Genomic DNA, 15,343 nt, shown 5'->3' on the forward strand with positions numbered 1-15,343 from the left:
TCTCTCAGCCGTAGCCTTCCACGCTTGATGGTCTCTCACTGTTTTTCTCTCCACAGAGGTAGCCACAGAAGCAATCACGTGGTGAAGGATGTAAAAACCTCTGTACCAAGGGGCGCCTGGGTGGCTCAGTCAGTAAAGCATCCACCTCTTGGTCTCGGCTCAGGTCATGATCTCAGGGTGGTGAGATTGAGCACCCACTGAGCACGGAGTCAGCTTGGGACTCTCTCCCTCTTCCTCTGCTCCTCCCACTTGTGCTCTTTCTTTTTCAAATAAATACACAACCACATCTGTACCCAAAAATCAAAATTATCTCCCTCAAGTTTTTGAAAGTTTTTGTTTGAGTTAGTGTTCCTCTGTAGATTTTCTTCCTTAAAAGAAAAAAATCTCCCAAGCCCCTCCTCTACTCTCATAGAGCTTGTTTATTAATAGAACATGTCTCAACTGCCTCCTCATAGCAAACAGTTCTCTTATGATTTGAATTTAGAAAAGGAAGACTTGAGTAATAACTAATATTTACATACTCCTATGTTCCAAGCACTGTTTACATGCTCTAAATAACAGGAAGGCCTTGAAGCCTCAGAGAACTCAATGAAGTAGCTACATATATCCCTTACTATTCAAGTCTATCCAGTCCCTGGCTTCCATGCTTGGAGGTCAAACAGAGGTCAGTGAACAAGTCTGCCTGGCTGGGGAACTGAGTTATCTGAATCTACTTCAGTTTCCCCACTTGGGACGATGAAAGACTTGAGCTTAAGGAAAGCAAACAATGGTGTCCCAAAGCGCATATCTACTTGGTTCCTCAGTTGCAATAGCAGGGTTTAGAGGGAGAGGTCACACTGTAAGGGCCTGCTTAGCCAGAGCGAGCCATTTTGTTGTTTATGCAGTAAACTTAGATTGACCCTGTCCCCCACCCTCAGAGGAACTTACTTAGAAACAAGTCTGGGAAACCAGTAAAATATGACTGACCAGCCCCTGATAACAGAGCCCATATACCGGGACATGTCAGGTCGGGGGAAGGTAACAGAGCCCAGAATACAAGGATGAGTCAAGCCAGGTGGAGACATCCCATCAGGAAAGCACCTCCCTAACCACCCAAGAATGTGGGCCCTGCCTTTTGGGTGTCAATTCTGACCAGAGTGATAGGCTAGTTCAAATAGTTACTATAGGGTGAATTGTAATTCAATTGGCCACCTGTGTGTGACCTAGCATGACTGTGTGCAACTTTCTCTGTGTGTTACAATCTTATTGGCAACCTGTGTGTGGCCAGGCTCAACCACATGGCCTTTACTCTATAAAAGTTAGTCTGTGAGGCTGGGAGGGGTCGCCTCTTTGCAAGAGACAGCCCCGGCCAGTCAGTTTGATTCTTGATGCTTGGCACGAAATAAAGCTTTGCTTGACCTTTGCTTTGTATCAGTCTCACTCCTTTGACCACGGACCCAACAACACCGGGAGGGTTCTTTATCCAGTTATCTCCAGGTTCACAGCTCAGGCACCCGAAGAACTGGAATTAAGGAAAACTGCCTCAGGCCTTATGCTAATATGAGGCAGAGCCAGAAAGGTGATCCAGGCACTAGGCACCCAAGTCACCCAAGTCAAAGCCATGCTTGTGGCTTGACTGCCCAGCTAAAACTTCACTTTCTTTTGTGGACGGTGGTGTCTCCACATGTACAAAACTGTTCTCCTGGATAGGTCTTTGGGGAACTTAGCCAGAGTTCCCATTCCATTTTTTTGCAGAGCTCAATCCGCCAACAGACTCTGATTATATGTTCTATTAGCACCACTATAAACAAGTCTGAGATTACGAAATTTATTTTTTCTACAGTTTAAGAGTTTAATCACAGGTCTTTAAGAACAGTGACTTCCATTTAGTCGCCATCTTTAATGAATTCTGCCACGGGGGATGAAGCAGTGATCTGTCATCTAGAAACAGGAAGAGCAGACTCCCATAGCAGATAAATGGAGGTTGATGTGCAGTGGATTCTCGGGGTAATCCCTCCCATAATGTCAGGAAAGTTAGGGTCCCCTAGAACCACGGCTTGTCAACTAATCACACTTGTGAGAATTGCTCCCCATAGCCAGTTAAGTTCCCACCTCTATGTAGTCTTTCAATATTTGCTGAAGTATTTTATGAATGATACCAGCAATAATTTCCTTAAGAGTTCAGCCCGGGTTCTCATGAAATTATGCAAAAGCACGGGTTCCCTGTATCTTCATGACTTACTCTTTTTGGGGTCAGCAGACAGCTGTGCAGGTAGAAATCCAGAGGATAAGCTCCTGTTTTCCTGTTAAATAATACCTTATCGGTTAACTTGACAGGTAATATCTCTAGAAGTTCTAGTGAAAAATAAATCCATGCTTGGTTTCAAAGTCCATTTACACTTTCACAATAGCAACAAGGAAGGTGAGGAATAAAGCAAGACTAAGAGAGCATTCATAGCTCCTTGGAGGCCTTCCACATGACAAGCGTCCTGGCTCTGCCCAGCATTCAGAGTGTCTGCTTTTGAGTCACCATGAGGGAGAGAGTCAAAGGTATGGGGCCAGGGCCAGGACACCCAAGAAGACACACCTTACACACGGGGCATACTCCTGCAGGGAGAGAAAAGACGTCATTGTAGTGAAAGACGTCATTGTAGTGAATTGCAATACAAAAAGCCCATGAGGTTCCAGACAAAACTCTGACACTTAACAACGTCAAAGTGAAATTTCCAAGTGTACACCTAGTATCTCTGGTCATTTTAGATTTTCTGGTGGAAAGTGCTGAGATTCAGTGTGTAGGGCACTGAGGAAGAACTGGCCTTAGATCTTGGTTCTAACCAGACCCAGTCATTACCACTTGGTGACCTGACTGAATCACTTGCCCTTTTCTAAGCTAGTCATTCTTTCCATGCAGAGAGAGGAACAGATCCCATGAGGTTTATGGCCCCTACTGGTTCAAAGAGACTTGTGGGTTTTGTTTACGTTTTTGAACTCTGACCACCCAATCTGCCTGATTGTCACATCATTTCTTTTTTTTTTTAAATATTTTATTTATTTGACAGAGAGAGAGGTCACAAATAGGCAGAGAGGCAGGCAGAGAGAGAGGGAGAAACAGGCTCCCCACTGAGCAGAGAGCTCATTGTGGGGCCTGACCCCAGGACCCTGAGATCATGACCTGAGCCGAAGGCAGAGGCTTAAACCACTGAGCCACCCAGGCGCCCCTGTCACATCATTTCTAATAGATGCCATCTGTTTAACTCAGCGAAGAGGTTTCACATCACTGTGAAATATCCCTTGGAGATCTCAAAGATCTGTCCCAATCTAAACTGTTAACTTCCCACTAATGAGGCTGTAAATCTCACCCAGTGAAGGCTGACCAATACTTCCAGAGGCAAAATACGCCAAAAGAAAGTTTAACCAACCCAGTTTCATCAAAACTCATTTCTCTCTTTGGCCTCTGGCTTATCAAATATCCAGGGGATAATTTTAGGTTAACCAGTCATTACTTGAGTATACTCCTTAGCATAAATGTCCATAGTTGTTGTTGTTTTTTCAGTTGAAATACACTCACATTCTTTGTGTTTTTAAAGTACTTACATACGTAATAACCATGAGTCTAACTGAACAGTCAGTGCTGAAAACTGTTAAGCATGTATATAAATTCTGTCATCTGTATCACCTGAACACTTACCAAAAAAACTTTTTAAAAATGTAATAATCATTGCCATATTTTCTTGCGATTTTTATTTTAAAGATTTTATTTGAGAGAGAGAGAGAGCGCGCATGTACTCCTGAGCAGGAAGGTGGGTGTGGGTCATGGGGGCTGGGGAGGAAAGCAGAGGGAGAAGCATAATCCTTGCTGAGTGGAGCCCAACCTGGGGCTCGATTCCAGGACCCTGAGATCATGACCTGAACCGAAGGCAGACGCTCAACCGAGGGACCCAGGCGCCCTACTCTTGTGATTTTTACAATTTGAAAGTAAGTCTGTGTTCTCACAAAGGCTTGGAAAAAATGTAACATGTTTGACTTACAAATGATTAACAAAATCCCGCGTTTTGTAACTGCAGAGCTGTCAAGTAGGCCAGAGGTCAGTTGACATCAAAGGCAGTTTTAATTTTAAAGGCAACAATCTTCATAGGCATCTACCTGGAATCCCTGCAAGTGCTGCTCTAAGAGGCTCCCGTCTGGGAACGAACGAACCCCCTCCCCCCACCGCCAGTGGTGAGCAGGGAGGGCCGCGAGCGCCCCCTACAGCTGAGGAACCGGTGTGGCGGCCATGGCGATGCTCTCAATGGCGCACTCATCGGTTCCTCTGCGGATCCGGAAGTACCCGTTCTCCCCCCAGCTGGCGCCCCAGCTGTTCTTAACAATCCAGTAATCCATGCCAGAGGCTGCGTCGGTGCCATAGCCCACTAGCAAAACTGCATGATTCGTCAGCTCGAAGGGGTTGAAAGGGTCCCGCAGGCCCGTGTGGTAATAGATCCCCGAGCGGTAGTGGAAGAAGTCATCGTAGACTTGAAAAGCGACGGCCATGGGCCCGTGATGGACCAGCTCGAGCTTCATCTGGGCCTCATTGCAGGCCCCGTAGAAACCGCCCACGTAGTGGTACTCGGACGAGTAGTAGCGGAGGCAGTCCTTCTTGGGTTTGCACGGCGAATCCGCGGCCGTGTAGGGGAAGCAGGCCTCTTCCACCAGCCCGAAGTCTTGGGCGTATTTTCCTGCGATGAGGTACGGGAAGCCACCTTCACAGCCTGAGGAGGAATACCACACACACTTATCCCCCCTCCGTTAGAGAGCGGCACGGAAGAAATGCCCCCCCACCCCTTTTTTCCCTTTCTTTTGTACTCCATTAATTCTGTTACACTCCGGAGCTGTTCTTAGCTTAAATGCTACTTGGTCCACTGGTCCACAGCCCTGTGAGTACCTGTCCTCTCATCTCCCTCGCATGAACACAGTTATCTGGCACCTGGGGTGGAAGTAACTATAGCCTAGTGCTTAGGTGGGGAGGCTCTGAAGCCTGACCATGCAGGTTCAAATCCTAAACTGTGGAAGAATTTCACTTCTCTGTCCCTCTGTTGACTTGTCCGTAAGATATAGATCGGAAGAGAACTTTCCTTGTGGGAATGAACTAGTTAACTTCATGTAAAATCAGGAAAAGTTGGCCACTCTTGTCATTATTAAATAGCCAGACATCATAACATGGCTCTTCCTGAAGGAAGTCTTCTCTGACCGCCTCTTGCAAAGAAGGTCTAAATCAGGTTGCCATCACCCTCCTCCAGTCCTGGCCATATTATGCACATCCATAAGCCTGTACTTTTTCTTCAACGTTCCTTTGATTAATTTCTACCTTCCTCACTTCAGTCTAAGCTTCATGAGGGTAAGGGCTGTCTTTGATACTCAGTCCCCAGGGCCTAGAAGTCACCTTGGTGGTGTTTTATAAATATTTCAGAAAGACTAAAAGGTCCAATGACAAAGAATCATTTCTAAGCAGTTTCACTTTCTAGTGGCCAAATCTGGGGGTGACAGCAGAAAACTTTACGGTGAGAATGTTTTGCTCTAAATCAATGGCAGCTGGGGGCGCCTGGGTGGCTCAGTGGGTTAAGCCTCTGCCTTCAGCCCAGATCATGATCTCAGGGTCCTGGGATCGAGCCCCGCATTGGGCTCTCTGCTCAGCAGGGAGCCTGCTTACCCTCTGTCTCTGCCTGCCTCTCTGCCTACTTGTGATCTCTCTATCAAATAAATAAATAAAATCTTTAAAAAAAAAAAATCAATGGCAGCTGGACTTTCTACATCGTCACCCGAGGCCTGTTCTGGAAGCCAAGTACACACATGTCTCTCCCCCCAGAGAGAAACCAGTGTTAGCGTGGCTGTAGTATGAATTCGGATTCAGAGTGAAAGTTTAGTTGGAACTGAAACTCTAATATTTAGAATCTATGTGGCCTTCAAAATGTTATAGAACAACTTCACACCTGTCCCAGCTCTGTAAATAGGGCTATAAATCGGGCTGTGTACTTCTCAGGGTTTTGAGCGTTGTCGGATAACGTACATAAACCGCCGCGAAGAGCTGGTGCGCACTCAGTACAGAGTAACTACTGACATTTTGCTGAATGGTGCAGTGAATTCCATGAGAAGCACTTGTTAGTAAGTGAGAAGGCTTGAACTCCAGAACTTGCACCCAGGCGCTCTGACTGTAGACACTCTGCTCTGTGCCACACCATCCTTTTACCTTTGTTGACCATGGCCAGCTACACCCAGGTAAGTAGAGCCTGAAATACCACATTCACCTTGAGCATACTGGCTGCAAGAGACCACCTCCTGAGGGCTCAAGATCGGGGTCTGTGTGTTGTTGGTTAATATACGGATTCGCGCTTCCAGCATTCCCATTGAAGCAAATGCATAGCAGCTTCCACACGATGCTGGTGATCAAAAGCAAAGACATGTAACCTAAGGGAACTCTGAAGCACTTACAAAGAAACATGGACACATCTACAAATCCGAGGCAAAAGATGCAGTAATATATTTATAACGAGTGCTGCTGCTGTTGTTCATAAGGATCAGTCCAATACAGACGATTCAATCGACAAATACAATTAACCTCATAGGCAAACATAAAGATCTCAGCTTTTCACCTAAAGTCAAATGTTATGACATGGGGCTTTCCTTGAGACTATTTTAGGAGGCAAAACAAAACAAAATGAAACCCAAAACACTCTCCTAGTCTCTGCAAAGCATTTGACAGTATTCTTGACAATGAAGAAATGATATAGGTCTACAGCACATGGAGCCTCTCAGTTGAGAGATCCCTTTGGAGGGATATAAGTGAGCTGAGCTTTTCAGTATCTCAAGAGCAGCATTTTCTTTTTCTTTTTTAAAGATTTATTTATTTATTTGAGAGAGAGCACGATGAGCACACACATAGGGCAGAGAGGGCCAGAGATGGAGGGAGAAGCAGACTCTCTGCTGAGCACAGAGCCCGATGCAGGGCTCGATCCCAGGAGCCTGGGATCATGACCTGAGCCAAAGGCAGACACTTAATCAATGAGCCACCCAGGTGCCCCTAGTGATGCCTTTTTAGATGCAATATAATCTCTTAATGCAGCCTGTGTTCTTTTCAGTTTATAGGTCTGCATCTACTTTAAAGAATTTTCACATTGTCTTCCCCATCATCTTGTCACTAAATAGGCCAAAGTTAACTGGCACATTTTGTTTTTAGAACTATCCAAGTAACACTATCCTTGGGACCCCACTTTCTAGTCCAAGAACTAGATGAGCGAGAGTAAACTGACAAAGCCAGTGTTCCTTTCATGAGTCTTGTAATAAGTAACATCCCAGGAATCTGGAAATGGCCCCATTTTGATCATCTGGCATTCCTGGGCCATGGCGGCCACAGAAATAATCACTCTTGCTACTAAACACAGAACTCTTCTCATCTGACCATCTAGCACTGTGAGAGGGCTAGGCCATGTGTCCATCCAAGAACTGAGTATGCTGTTAACAGAGATACCATGGGAATGAGGTAAGGAGATGACCTTCCTCAAGCCAGTGACGTTCCCAGAAGAGTGTGTCAACTGCCAAGAAAATTAATGCCTCTCTTCAGTCAAGGCTGGAATGCAGATTTTAAAAGGTCTATTATCCCTTAAGAATACTACAGCTTAGGGGCACCTGGGTGGCTCAGTGAATTAAAACCTCTGCCTTTGGCTCAGGTCATGATCTCAGAGTCCTGCGATTGAGCCCCATATCGGGCTCTCTGCTCAGCAGGGAGCCTGCTTCCCCCCCACCCCCGCCTACTTGTGATCTCTGTCTGAATAAAATCATAAAAAAAAAAGAAAGAATATTACAGCTTAAAAAAGAATAAGGGAGAAGTGGGGAGCCTGGGTGGCTCAGTGGGGTAAAGCCTCTGCCTTCTGCTCAGGTCATGATCCCAGGGTCCTGGGATCAGGCCCCACATCGGGCTCTCTGATCCATGGGGATTCCTCCTCTCTCTTTCTCTGCCTGCCTTTCTGCCTACTTGTGATCTCTGTCTATAAAAATAAATAAATAAAATCTTAAAAAAAAAAAAAAAAGTAAGGGGTTCTGACCCATTCAGAGGTCTGTAGTGAATACATTTCCACCACCTCAAATAGGTAATATTATTTTTACACGGTTTAAGTGTGTTCAGCTATAGCTTCCCACAGCGGAGAACACACTGAGCTAAGAAGGAGTTGGGAGTCTTCTCCATCCTCAGCCTGTCACTCACCGTGTGGCCCTGAGCAAGTCGCCGGACCTAACTGGCATTTCTTTATCTTGTGTGTTAAATGAACAGCATGGAACAGACAGGGTTAAGGTCTCTGCATTCCAGTGCTAATGGTACAGATGGTATTCAGAACAAGGCTTAAATGAACTAGAGTTTAGACAGTAGGAAAACACTGCATTTCCTAACTAACATGACCTGAGAGACATTCCCCCTCTCTCTTGAAGATACAATAGTTAATACAGACAGCATAGCACAGAGAAGAACCCAGAAAGTCCAAGCCTTCCAATTTCCTAGCTTCTCCTCCCTCTCAAACTTGGAAGAAATCCAGCTACATGGCTGGTGCTTAAAGCTGCTTTCAAGTGTAAAGGTGAGACCTCATTTGTCCTGCCAAGATTTCTTCTTTTCATTAATCTTGATTTACTCTCTGAATACAGAAAAGTTGTGAATTCCCTTAACTTGGGTAATTCTGAGTTCTGAGTGTTCTAGAATGCTGGTGTTCCTAAAGTCAGTGGAAATTTCCAAGTAGTCCTGTTTCTAAGAAGAGAAAATAACTAATATTTTCCCCAACCTTAAGTAAAGAAAACCAAAAGGAAGTCAAAAGGGGAACCTTTAAAAATTGCCCATGTCTGTAAAACCGTATTTACAGCACTCAAACAATATGAGACATCAGAGATAACAGCTTTTGCCAAGTTACAAGAAAACCCGTGTCAAAGAATTTGGCTTTAAAGAGTCTAATTTCTGCCCCCCTGCAACATCCCCTCCCCAGATTATTGTCTTGTCACCAGTCAGCTGTATCTTTTGGGAAGTAAGTGGAACTAAACTTCTCTTTTGGCCATCTCCCATGCCCCCGATGAATTTTAAAAACTCTCTGTGAAGTAGTTACCCTTTGGTATTTTAGTATTTTGCTTGCAGATCTTGCTAAACGGCAAGTCCCTAGGCCAAGAGCCATGCCACAGTAGTCTTTATATCCCCAGCCATTAAAAAAAAAATCTTAACAGATGTTAGATGCTCTATAAATACTCTGTAATACAGCAAAAGCAACCATGCATCAGGCCTTCAACAATCAACACTTGACGTACATTATATACTTAATCCTTCCTGTCAGAGAGGTATAGGGAATGCTTGATGACAGTAAATTTTAATCCTCTCTTAATATCCCTTTAATTTCACGTTCCATTCATTACTCAATTTACCTTCAAAGTTCTCTCATTTTCTAACCTCCCTTTCCAAAAAGCCCTCCCCGGGAAAGGAATGGTAAGGGAGAATTTTCAGAACCCACATATTCTTTAGAGCAGAAGAGTCCCAGAAGAATGTGTAGAAGCAAAAGCAAAGAGAGGAGATCTCTGATGTCATCTGTAGGACAGGAACATGGCGGCTGGCTGGTGGCTCCAAGACCTGCTTGAAGCTCCGCTCGCTCAGAACACTTGGCAAGAACTCACTGAGCATGGAACTGAAGGGCTGGTGGTGATTGCTGAGAAGTGAGAGGGGCTGATTATCACTGAGTTTCTAGGGAAGGGGAAGGACAATTTATCTTTGGGTGTTATTAATTTATAATCCTCTCAGGAGACACTAATCAGAATGTTTCTAGACAACAAATACTACATCTATTTTATAGTAAATCAGTCATGCATACTATAATTATCTTCAAAATGAGCTGAGAAGCAATAAACCTGAGTATGGCATAAATGATCCTCCATGTCATTGTTGGCTAAAATTTAGGATAGCAGGATAATTTGCTACCAAGTACTAAGAGAGGAAGAGTTATTAAATCTATTCATACTGGATTAAATTTCCAGAAATAATGGGTAAAATGCAGTAAGAGTGATACTTTTGGTAAATCTGGGCTGTGCAAAGCCTCCATTCAGGAAGTGGGGTTAATACTTACCATCATGTGTCATGTTCTGACAGAAAGTGAATTAAAAATGTCCTTACACAGTTCAAAAAATCTACTTTACCAGAAAAAAAAATTTAAAGGATGCATTTTTCTGGGCTCTTACAGTAATTAAAACTAAATGATGGGGGGCAGAGAGAGGTGGAAAGTGGGCAGACAAGTAGCAAAGAAGGATTCCACCAAACCACTTGTAGGAGGAAGACCAATTTTAACTCTAGGCAATCCTTTGTTTCTACATGAGTTTCTCCTGTGAGAGAGGGCAGAGGAGTTTGTCTTACCTCTTATTGATTAATTTCATTAGCTAGCTAGAACGTATTTTGAGGAGGATGCCCAAGAATGCTGGGCTCTGCTGGAGAGCTTATCTATTATCCAGGTCTGTCACCGATACAAAAGGAAGAGGTGGCCATTGGCCATGTATGTTCCATTTCTTTACTAAAGTGAATCATGCCTGTTGCATCTCTGTATGCCCTGAATCTACCCAAGAGCCTGGCCCATAGTAAATGTTCAATAAACATTTCCAAATGAATAAATGAAAAATCAGGTTTTTTTTTTACCTTGGTTTCGAACAGGACTAACAAAATTGGTACCATGAACATTTCTCCAATCCCACGATGCTGGCAAACGTAACATCTTCTCATTTATGTCAGCGGTCAGCGGTGCAGGTTTGGGCCTGAGATGGAAATACACATCAGACTTCAATATAGAGTCTTTCCTTTGAGGATGACTTCCTAACCTTTCATTCCATGACTTTAGCTACCTGGTTGCCTAGAATCTAGATTCAGGCCTAAAGAGCACTTGTCCCATGAGAGTTTCCATTACACAACATGTCCATTAGGCAATGGATCAATTACACCACTAAGTTGTGTCAGTGGCTTTTATTATCTGTGTCTTTTTCAGGATCTATTATCTTTCTTCTATGAAATGACACTGGTTCTATACATCACGGAGATGCTACTCTAGTATGCTTAAATAACTGCATTTTCTTAAACAGATTTTGACCAAGAGAGTAGACACATGGGAAGTTAAAGATGGCCTTTGAAGGATACAGAGAAAAGAGAGGAAATACCGAGGTTTGACTCAGGAGATGGTTGGCAGTGACAATGAGGCAGGTGGACAAGAAGGGAAGCAAGCGCAGAAATTAGAGGTCTAAGGATAAAGTAGACTGACCAACTCCAACAACAACAGACAAAAATGCTTCATCAGTATCGAACTGCAGCCTATACAATGTAGTTGGAAAGTAAGACACGAAAAGCAGAGTTGCCTGGAACAATAGATAGACACATTGTCTGGAAATGAGAAAATCATCCTACAAGCTTCTCCATATTAGCAATTTAAGACAAACAGCATTCCAGCTCCCGACATGCTAGATTTCTTGGGAGCTTTCCAAGTCTGCTAAATGACTTCAGTGTTCCATGTCTTTGTGCTGCTATTCCTTTTATCTAAAATGCCCATTGCCCACTGCTTAGAAGAAATCCCTTTAGCGGTTTTTCCCTGATTTCTAACTTAAGGACTGCTCCTAGAGCAGCCCCTGGTCACCAGACCCCAAGTAAAACTCACTGCTCTTCTCTTTCAACTCTTTAGTTGACACTACTATTATACCCTGATAATATGTATCTTTCTGATACTATAACTACTTGAATTTCTCATTCAACTTGGCATTGCCAGACTGCACTATTTCAACTTTTCAGTGGTTATCCTGTACTTTAGACCAGATTCCAATTTAGTCACTGGTAAAGATTATTTCTGGACTTCTTTGTGTCCTCTGTAAGTACTCCCAAGGAGCTCCCTTCCGCACATGCTTCTTTGAGAGAGTATGTAAGTCAAGGCTAGGACACAATGGAAGGGAGATGAAATAAATGGGGAGAAAAAAGAATCGCATATTAATAGCCATCATAACCTTGAGAATTATTAAAAATAGACAGCACATTCCATACAGAAATGTCAACTTTTCACTAAAATATTAACTAAGCCGGGACACTGCTGGAAGCTGTATGTGACACAGAGATGAACATGAGATGGTCTTCGACCGTGTGAAGGTCAGCATTAAGAGACATGAAACAGAGCAATCACAATCACAAATACAAAGAAGTTGTAATATCATAAAATATACAACTTGGATAGTACCCATGGAATAACCAAGGTACATAAAAAAAGCTATGCACCATGAAAACTGTATATATTAGGGCAGAGGAAAAATCAAACCAAGAAACGAATCTTGGATACTTCCTTTAAGATTTATAAGTAAACATTAGCGTACGAACTACTTTTGGAAGGAAATAAATAGTTTCTGTGATTTCACACTGAGAGGCCAAAAGATCTGATCAATCAACAGATATTAACTAATTGTCTTGTATATACTTAGGAATAAACTATGTAATTTGAAAGATAAAGAAGGAATAGAAGTTTGGCAGCGAAATGTAATTTCAGAGCAGGTATCTTAGGGTCATACTGACCTCCTACAAGTGATTTCACCACTTACTAGCTGTGTGACATTTGTCAAAGAGTTTAACATCACAAAACTCCAACTGACTCCTACTAAAATGGGTATAATCCCCTGTACCTCAAAAGATATTATGAAAGCTCAACGTAGTAATGATTAACAATTGCTTAAAACACTTCCTGTCTCTGCAAATCCTTAATAGAGTAAGCTCTTATGATGGTAACTACCACTATCATCATCCATGTCAGAAACAGGACTAAACATGATGCAGATACATTTATTTCACTGACCATCTGGCCCAAAGCAGGCACTCAAATGTTAACTTGCTTCTTCCTGACATCCTATAAGGCTGGGTGTTTGCCTGTCAAGGTACAGACAGACAAAACCAACAATGTAACAATCGATCTCAATGATGTGAAAATGAAGAGTGAAAGAGGAACTGGTGAGACAGGAAGACTGCCAACATTACTGGTGCACTACACATTACAGGCTCTTCCTTTGGGTCTAGATTCCTTAAGAATTTGGTGAAAGCTTGGAACTCAGGAGATGACCACACCCAATACATTATTCTACACTTCTGGCAGTCTCAATGACTCTGTAAACCTCAAGTTAAGAATCTCTGAGAGAGGGGCGTCTGGGTGGTTCAGTGGGTTAAAGCCTCTGCCTTCAGCTCAGGTCATGATCCCAGGGTCCTGCGATCGAGTCCCGCATCAGGCTCTCTGCTCAGCGGGGAGCCTGCTTCCCCCTCTCTCTCTCTGCCTGCCTCTCTGCCTACTTGTGATCTCTGTCTGTCAAACAAATAAATAAAATCTTGAAAAAAAAAAAAAGAATCTCTGAGAGATTCTATTATGTCACTAGATTCTTCTAAAAGAACAAATTCATGTACAAAAATGCTACCGAAAACCAAGTAGCGAGACCACAATGTCTGCTTTGGTATTTCCCATTTCACTCAGTTCTACCTCCTACCTTTAAACTTCTGAATGGAGCATCAGCCTTAAAAGCAGCCCTGCAGAAAGCTAGCCTTTCTCTAAAACAAAGATGGTTGGGTGGAGGGATAGAATCATCCAACATAAAAGCAGCATGGCCCATGAGGCATGGCCACGCAATCGTGTCTGAGGCTCAGATCTATCACGTGAGCTCTGGGACCCATAGGCTCAAATGCTGACACCTCTTCCTCTCACGCTCCTTTGGATTTTCACTGATAAGTTCTCGACTTCCTGTCTCACACATGCACAGTAGAACTCTGTCACTTTAGCAAATCTGAGAAGGGACACAGCGTGCTCCCTTCCCTAATTTCCATTAACCAGAGTGTCTCATGGACTAGAAATTCCTTAGAACACACTTTAATATTGTATGAGATTCTTTTGAGAAAGGGGCAGAATAATGAGAGAATGCTATCAGTCGTGATAGGAAAATTCTCCATATAGCCTTGTAGTTGAAAAATGTCAGTGTGTTAGGATTATTAGTCTGCAGATGAAAAAGTTAGAAATGCATTTTAGTTAATTAACCAATCAGTGGCCTGTTCAAGTGAAATCTGAACCAAAAACTCTATAGATATTAAGGAAATAATCATTGTATTCTCTGAAATCTGGAGAATGTTTCAACATACTAAGAGAGAAAATAACCTACTTACACAATTTACTGAGTCCCACTGCCTCCCTATTGGTTTCCAGTTCTCTGCCCTATAGTTATACCAATTTCTCCCGGAACAAAGCATGGCATCACAGGAATATCCTTGGCCATTTAACCCATGTTAAGGGACCATATATTATGGTATATATAGTTTGGAGGAAATTTTTAAAAATCTGCCAAATTCCTGACTTTATAAATTCAAAGTATATTTGACCCAATCTCCTTAAGTAAGAAGCAAGCTATGGGGTGTGTAAGCTAAAGATGGGAAGTGTCACATTTGGCTGAGGGTAGTTAGTAGAGATAAACTGAGATAGAGGAAGCAATTTTTTTGCTGGACCTTTAACAAAGAGGTTTTGAGATTTTTATAGCTGACAAATCTGAGTTTTGTAGGCTAGGTGAGGGATACTTGAAGCAAAGGGAGCAGCATGAATGGAGGTAACTTGAAAGCAAAGATTTTGGTAATTGTGTGTCATATTGTTTGAAAACGGGCCATGGTACTAAATACAAGCATGGTCACATTTAGATGGCTTTGGTTACCAGTAAATGTATTATGAGATAACAGGTAATGATGCAACCATAGGTGGATACAGGAAGATGTGACTGGCATTTCAGAGAATCGCTGAGAATGGGGCCTGGGAGGGAAAGAGACTTAAGAGACAGCACTAGAGAGACAGGGGTGGGAGGCTGATCATAATGCAGCAGAGAAATGATCAAACCCTACACCAGCATGTAGAAAATGGCCAGGGAGTGATGGAAGTGGCAGATGTTGTGAAAGCAAGACCCATAAATAGGACTCGGAGAGCACCAGAAGACCTATGGAAAGGAGAGGGAGACAGAACAAAGATAACATAAAAAGTTTAGGCTCCCACCGCCAATAGAATGGTGGGCAAACCAAGGAGAGCAGGCTGAAAGGGAGGGTGGCCTTCAATACAAATACCTTCATTAGCGATACAGGGATATATGCTTTATTACCTGGGCATTCTCCAGCCACTCCGGCCACCGCCTCTCTTCATCATGTCTCTCAGGGTCAGTGTCTCATATTCCATGTATCTGGTTGCAATCCAAGACTTCTGCATGGTATTGATCGCTTTCACAAACTCATCGTTATACTTGTAGAGCCTATGAGAGCTGCCAACAAAAATAAGGTAGCCTCAGTTATCCTCCTTATTGA

The 15,343-nt window shown here is 43.2% G+C and overlaps 1 protein-coding gene across 1 annotated transcript in view; it reads right to left on the minus strand.

The window, feature by feature from the left end:
- Positions 1 to 3,716: 3,716 nt before the first annotated feature.
- The window catches only part of CTSC (cathepsin C), a 35,981-nt gene continuing 24,354 nt past the window's right edge, over positions 3,717 to 15,343 (minus strand). The window contains exons 4-7 of the mRNA XM_046015754.1: positions 15,145 to 15,300; positions 10,655 to 10,770; positions 6,261 to 6,392; positions 3,717 to 4,727 (exon numbers count right to left, since the gene is read on the minus strand). Of these exons, the coding sequence (XP_045871710.1) occupies positions 4,225 to 4,727; positions 6,261 to 6,392; positions 10,655 to 10,770; positions 15,145 to 15,300 (907 nt within the window). The 3' untranslated portion in view covers positions 3,717 to 4,224. The remainder of the gene's footprint in view (positions 4,728 to 6,260; positions 6,393 to 10,654; positions 10,771 to 15,144; positions 15,301 to 15,343) is intronic.

The sequence above is a fragment of the Meles meles genome, chromosome 8 (assembly GCF_922984935.1).
Source record: "Meles meles chromosome 8, mMelMel3.1 paternal haplotype, whole genome shotgun sequence".
NCBI classification, from domain to species: domain Eukaryota; kingdom Metazoa; phylum Chordata; class Mammalia; order Carnivora; family Mustelidae; genus Meles; species Meles meles.